We start from the raw sequence: 7098 nt of genomic DNA, 5'->3' as shown, positions 1-7098 counted from the left end.
AAAACTGTCTCCCTGACCGCTTGATATAAAAGCAAAAAAGACAAAGCAGTTTTATTATATAGATTTGAGATACGAACATAATAAACACAAGCAAAGAAAGCCCCACTGTTTGTACATATGCACGTTTTCTCTGATGTTCTTGGCATCTGTAAATATCGTTTGGTTTAATAAAAGTTTAACTTGAAATCAATAAAAAAAAAAACACAATAAACACAAACAAAGACAGAAACACTCCAGACAAATTAAAACGTCATTTTACAAGGCATCTTGATTTGGCTTTTAAATCTAATTACGTTCTGCAATTTAAGAAAATAATTTAACAATATCAAATGAACTAGAGTTTGTTCTTTGATGATATAATAAGTATGAAGTTAAAATTAAAATTAATCACAGAACCTATATGTTCCAAGCTTTTTGCAAATAAGACTAATATTAGTGCAGAACCTTGTTCAAGAAAACATCACATAAATAAGCAAATCCATAATTCTCAAATCTTACTACTATGATATCTAGTTATCTACAATAGGTACATATATGATAAACTGCGACTAAGCTTTTTCTGCCGCAATAAGATCCATGACGACTCGTTTGATGCTGCCGCCGTTCTTAACAAGCAACCTTCTGTTAGCCTCGTTGTCATGAAATCCCTGTCCCAAACCACGTATAACACTTCCATCAGTTTCCATTCAGTATGTATAATAGAATGGAACAATGAAATATATAAAGTTCCACACAAATGCAATCTATACCAATTAGTATCAACAACATACCATTTCCTGCAACTCCTCAAGCATAGGATCCCACTCTGCAACATCACAGAGGTCATCCAACGACCGGTCCAAGTCGTACTCATTTACACGTAACACCTCTTTGTTCAAGTCAATCTGCTTAAAACCCATATCATCAAGCTCCTTCAGAAGTGACTGCTCTAATGCTTTTCCATCTCTGCCTTCTCCAGAGAATGTTCTTGCATCTGCCACTGGCGACACTTCAGCTGGGACCACAGATAATCCAACGGCAGGATAAGACTCTGCAGCAGGCACCTCTGGAGAAATAAAAAGTGGGCTACCATTGTAATCAACTAGGTCACTTCCCCTAGCGAAATCAGCCTCCACATCTTTGCTTGCATTTCCATCCACCATTGGCTTTACCAACTCTTCAGCTAAACTAGATTGAAAATTTTGATAGCTATCATCCACAGGCTCAGCATTTACATCTAAAATATGATCTTTTGAATCACTACCATCAGGTGGAAGATTCAAGTTGAAACTCCGACAGCTCTCAGACTCAGAGTCTAATTGAGCATCCACCTGCACATACATTTCATAATTCAATGTGTCATAGATTTACTGATGGCCAAGTTACAAATAGAATGACTGCCATTATAGCATATAAATAACAAACCTGGATGAGGACCCAAATACACTGTCCAAATTTCTGACCAGAAGGTAACGCCAATCTCCAATACGAAACATACTGACCAGGCCGTTCAGGTGCCGTAAACTCAACTGCAACATCCAGATCTGTGTCCATACAACATCCTTCTAGTGGAAGCTGCACAACAATTGATCAAAACTGATTAGAGCTCTGCAGTAAGAAATTTACGTATACAAAAAAAAAAGGACATCAGACAATTTTTTATGTTACCTCCACCTCGAAGGATTTTATGTCAGTTAACTGGTGTCCCCCAATCCATACAAGTTGTGTACCACGGGGCCATGCCACTGCACCATTGTTGCGAATACGCCAAATCTTAATAAAGGGGGTTTTTGGACCCATGAGAGTTCCATCCGCAATATTCACATCAGCAATGAAGCGACTGTCATGCTTTGAGCGATAAGAGGATCTCAACCCACAACTTCGCAAGCCATGTGGTAGCAGTAGTGGCCTCCCAAACCGAGAATGCTGAAACTAAGAAATGTTTAGCCAGAGTATAATATAAAGAAGATTCATGAAAATGTAATGTTGATGCACCACCTTTGGTAATCGTGAAGACCGATAAGACACCGGGTGGTCCATTCTGATGTATTCTGCTTCGTTTCCCAATTCCGCATAGCAGATGCTGCACAAATCATAATCTTCCTTCCTGTACGAAAAAAATGTACAGAAAAATAAGTCAATCAAAGGAATACTACTCAAGGATTTCTCTGTACCAAAACAAGAACAGAAACCTACACTTTTGACTTAAAACGTGGCCCTGTTATCGGGTGCACCCCACAACCGTCACAGCAAACACCTTGGTGGAAAGTTCTTCCCATATTATCACAACTTCCATAGCTTCTTCTAGACGGAGCCATAGGATAAAAACCACCAGGTGATAGCACAGGTATATGACTTCGATGCTTCCTGTAGTTATCAGAACCTGCTACACCAGAACCTTCATGTGCAGGAGGTGATATTGCTGAACCTTGGAAAGGACACATATTATACTCCACTGGGAAGGCAGTAGATGGGGAAGGGTAAAAGGACCCAGAAGCAGCAGCCTGATTACCTTCGCGATAGCCATCACATTCTTTCTGAGGCATCTTCCCACTGTTAGCTCCAGATGGCAAAACCAAATGTTTAAAACCATTCTCCAGTGGCACTTCAGAGCTCCAAGAATCATTACAAACCTTAACAGGAGCAATGGTTTCAGAGTTTCTAGTGCTCCGCCTTCTAGCCAAATTACCGGCATTATTTGCATGGTCTTCAGTCTTGGCATTTGACAGCACCACAGACGTTGCCAATCCATCCTCTGAAGCTTTTAGGATATCACTATGTTTTCCATCCCCCAATTTTTCTGGATGATCATCACTGAGTGAGTTTGACAGCGTCTCAACCTGATGAGTACGTGAATTCTGGTCAGACGTACCTAACTTAGATAAACTATCCTGAAGTTCAGAGAAAAATGGAGCATATGATGCTGCACTTTTGGACACCAGATCATGAGAAAGCTTGGTCACTAAATCACGATAATTCTCCGGGGCAGCAGATGCAACTTTAGAAGTCAGATCAAGGGATAGCTGTGCAATAGCATCACGAAGATCAGGCACAGCACTAAATAGGGGAGAAAATGAGTGAGTTGCCTCCATAGGTGCAGTTTGAGATGGTCCCACTGAAGGGATATGGGGCGATCCCACAACAGTAGAATTTTCCCCATTCCTGTCATATTTTCCACCAGCTCCATCGGGGTTCAGAGAAATATATATCCTCAAAGGATTAATGCGCTGTTTAATGGCGTCTCGCAGATCATCATTGTCAACAAGGGTAACCACATCATGATCTTCATCGACATAAGTAAGAGTAAGATCAGCATCGGGTGCAAACTTGAAAAGACTGAAGATCTTATCTTTGAGCCCAGCCATGTCAAGATTCGGGAAGCCATGCCCATTAAATAAGACAGTAAATCGCCTAAGAGTATCTCCATACTTTACCTGAATGAAGGACCAGATAAGTCACAATGAGATCGATCAAGATGCACAACCGATATACACTATAAGCATATGCTAGCTACCAAGACCATCAAACACTCGTACTTGACAATAAAATGACTATGAAATCGCAATTCCACACATTTTGCTCTTCAAGAGCTCAGCATTGCATGTGTCCTCAACCTTGTGATGTACTTTAGGTTTTGGATGGCTACTCTTTGGTCTTTATAGATTTTATCAGACTACTAGTCTACTAGAGATGATTATTACTACGCCAACTAGCCTCAGTATATACATATACGTTTTAGGTGTAATAAAAGCAATTTTATAACAAGATACTGTATTAACATATACAACAAGAAGAACTAAGACATAAGAACCAACATGGGACATCAGATGTGACTGAAAATCCCTTTAGATCTCAATATATCAGCATTACACAGAGTGACAAAAGCAAACTTCTTCCCATGTGAAACAAAATTAGACATATGCAGGCTTATAATGGACATAAGGTATGACTCAAATTCCCTTTAGATCTCAATATATCAGCATGACACACAGTGAAAAGAGTAAACTACTTTGTGTTACAAAACTTAGACATGCAAGATTATAATGGACATCAGGTATGACTCAAATTCCCTTTAGATCTTAATATATCAGCATAAAAATGCAAACTACTTTCCATGTGATACAAGATTTGGAAACAAGCAGGATTATCACATGGCCCCTCTATTTTGAGGTCACATACTCGTGAAAGTTTCCAGTATTTTCCTCCTCAATAGTAGTACCAGATTATATCATTCAATCTAAAGTTGAACTTGTGTCCAAATCATAGATCACAAGTTAAACTGGCTCGCCTTCAAACAATCAAAATGTCTTAAGAGAACCCTTCCGACTTTTCACTGTACAAGAATCATTTTTCTCGCATTATTTCTTCTAGTAGAGTTACCATCCTAAATTTCTCTTAGTCAGATTGGAACTAACAGAATTAAGTCATGAACATGCACAAAATGTCCAACTCATCTCTTATATGTCAATGTGCATATCAAGATTGCCGTCGTGCCACATATAAACCTAAAATTGCCATACATATCTCCAACTGAAAGGTCGTGTGTTTCATTAAAAGAAATCTAATGTATTATGACATACAAAACGAGAACAAATCATTTAAATATGTTACTTGTAACTTGTTTCTTGAACAAGTCTCTGTAACCAAGACAACTTGGTTGGGATAAAATTAATACTTAAGCCAAGGTATTGGATGGGTTGGACTTCAGTAGAATGCTTACAAACTCGAGTTGGATATGCCTCCAAATTGCAGCCCTAACTAATGATATCAATATAACCTTTACTTGGTAAACCCGTTACAGTTATTTTCTGATTCATATATACATAAATATCATCATTGTGAATTATAAAATGACATTTAAAATGGAATGTCAATCATATTACAGCACAGCCATTTCTTTAAATACAAAACAGTAGCTTCAGAAAATGTACGAGTCAATACCATCATTATTTTGCTTCTTAAATAAAATGCACATGCAACTTCATCATAAGTATTAAGTGGTACAAAACCAGACACCACAATTTTACATATAGGCATTTGTAACAATAGAATCAATATTCTAAACAATACATGAAAGCCTTGAGGCACCAGAGACTGTATAGAAACCTTTTCAAAAATATATAAAAACGACAACGAATAAATGATACCCATCAGGCCATCATATCATCTGAATAATAGAATTGAAAACACTAAAAATTGTCAGTTTGTCACTCTACACAAAGTGACTGGAGACCCTAAGTCAGACCCTCAAGGATTATTTTTATATACTCAAGGGAGCAAGGATGGTTCAAGTAGGAAAATGACCAAAAATGAAATGAAATAAATAAAATATATATTTAGTTGCTCTTGGGCCCTAGATTCTTGCTGACAGTGAGGCCATAGGGCACAACACACTTAAATTATGCAGCCTCAGATGTGCGCCTCATACCATAGAAGTGCAAGCTAATTATACTACCTGTGAGGAAGTAGGGGGGTGAGGGTCTGAGGTGCATGCCTCAATGCACTGTTTTAATCACTAGGTAGGATCAATGGTCCTAATTTCTCAACCACAGAAAATTTGTTCTTTACTCACAATTGATCTCAATCCAGAGCCTACCCCATGGAAAAAGGTAGCTTTCCATCTTTAAAACCTTTTTCATTTTTGGTTATTCTTACTATTTAAAACCTAAAATAACAAAAATTATTAAAGAGTTAATATAACGTAAAATAATTCTTAAAACACCATCAAGTTGCCCTTGTTATCCGAGTATAAACTCATTATACCAAACTCAAATTATTTCTTTTCTCAACACTACTTATTTTCCTTTATTTGTTAAGTCACATGAAAGCATCCATTGTCTCCTAACTAAAATATTATCTACTAATTTTAAAAAGGTTTTATATATCATGCAAACCAGACTAGATCTGGCCGCTTGAAGTTATCATGTTAAGTAGCAAACGTTATGCCATGTCACAAACAGCTCAAAAAACCAAAACTTTATTTGAATTACAATTATTCTGACATACAAGTAGATGGAAAATCACAAACATCAGCAGTAGTATAAAAAAGATTTAATTTTTATACTACTACTAAAATTAACCTTAATTACTAACTCAGAAGCATTCATCTTCGTTGGTCGATCCATTAAAGTTAATTCTGTAAAACAAATATACACATTAAAATTAAAATATGATTAATGGAAATTTAAACCCTAATTATTATTAAAAAAAATTTAAGATAAGATCTGTTTCGTCACGAACCTTTTGTGATAACTGATTTTTTTTCTTTTTTAGTTTCTGTGGAAAGAGTGAACTAAATTTATAGGAGAGAGAAGTTTAGACTTTTAGAGATGTTCCGTTTCCTTGGCCCCGAAGATTACTGCGTCAACATAATTTATTACTATGGGCCCGACTTTAATATCATGTGAAACAGACCTTCCAACAGCCCGCTGCTTATTTCGCTTTGCGTCTGGTTGTGGTGCTGTGCTGACTAGGTGTGCCACTGGTAGGGCAGGATCGGATCGGGTTCGGGGTCAGATATGGCTATATCCGAATCCGAATCCGAATCCAAATAGTTTCATAATATCCGAATTCGAATCCGAACCCGATTATATCCGAAATTTAATATCCGAACCCGACCCGAATCCAACCAAACCCGACTAACCCGATCGGATAATACTAAAAATTCAAAAAAAGCCTAAAAATTATATCCGAACCCAAACCCGAACCGACATACCCGAATCCGAATCCGACCCGATTACATAAATGGATATAAAAATCAACCCAAACCCAATGTATTCGGTAATCGGGTCGGGTCGAATTCGGATCTACCCGACCCGATTCCCTGCCCTAGCCACTGGCTTTGAATGAGCTTCTTCTTCACACGTGTCATAACTAGGCAACCCCACACTAGTCTCGTAGTCAACAATAGATATAAGCGAAAAGTTGGACAATGTTGCATCTCTATAATATCTATCCATCTATCTCTATAATTGTATCTATATCGTATTGTAGCTAGGGAAGATTTTCTGTTAGTGTAATTAACACGTAATGGACAAAATGATCTCAAACCTACGGATAGTATGCAAGAACTACTGGAAGCTGGCCGGGAGTATGTGAACTCGTGTAGGTTTGTAATGT

At 37.7% G+C, this 7098-nt stretch overlaps 1 protein-coding gene across 2 annotated transcripts; it reads right to left on the bottom strand.

Moving 5' to 3' along the window:
- Positions 1–411: 411 nt before the first annotated feature.
- NBR1 (ubiquitin-associated (UBA)/TS-N domain-containing protein / octicosapeptide/Phox/Bemp1 (PB1) domain-containing protein) lies at positions 412–6406 on the bottom strand. Of its 2 annotated transcripts, none has more exons than XM_086559832.1 (8): positions 6220–6406; positions 6060–6115; positions 2176–3413; positions 1978–2086; positions 1648–1905; positions 1405–1554; positions 771–1310; positions 412–647 (listed from the first exon to the last, which is right to left on the bottom strand). In XM_086559832.1, exons 2-8 carry the CDS (start codon positions 6102–6104, stop codon positions 549–551), a joined length of 2439 nt encoding a protein of 812 aa, XP_086415958.1. In that variant the 5' UTR covers positions 6105–6115; positions 6220–6406; the 3' UTR covers positions 412–548. The 2 variants fall into 2 exon arrangements, with proteins under 2 accessions (XP_086415958.1, XP_086415957.1); XM_086559831.1 differs by having other exon boundaries at positions 1648–1911; positions 6220–6347.
- Positions 6407–7098: the final 692 nt, after the last annotated feature.

This window comes from Coptis chinensis, chromosome 5, assembly GCF_015680905.1.
Source record: "Coptis chinensis isolate HL-2020 chromosome 5, ASM1568090v1, whole genome shotgun sequence".
NCBI lineage: Eukaryota > Viridiplantae > Streptophyta > Magnoliopsida > Ranunculales > Ranunculaceae > Coptis > Coptis chinensis.
The sequence above is the reverse complement of the archived record's forward strand: the minus strand, read 5'-3'. Positions and strand labels throughout refer to the sequence as shown.

Excerpts from the sequence above, each read along its gene's own strand:
- NBR1 (XM_086559831.1), bottom strand. The coding sequence starts at position 6,104 with ATGGATCGACCAACGAAGATGAATGCTTCTGAGTTAGTAATTAAG. Across the intron at positions 2,087-2,175 it reads CCACGTTTTAAGTCAAAAGT|GAAGGAAGATTATGATTTGT; the intron begins GTAGGTTTCTGT and ends TTTTTCGTACAG. Across the intron at positions 648-770 it reads TTGAGGAGTTGCAGGAAATG|GGATTTCATGACAACGAGGC; the intron begins GTATGTTGTTGA and ends GGTTTGGGACAG.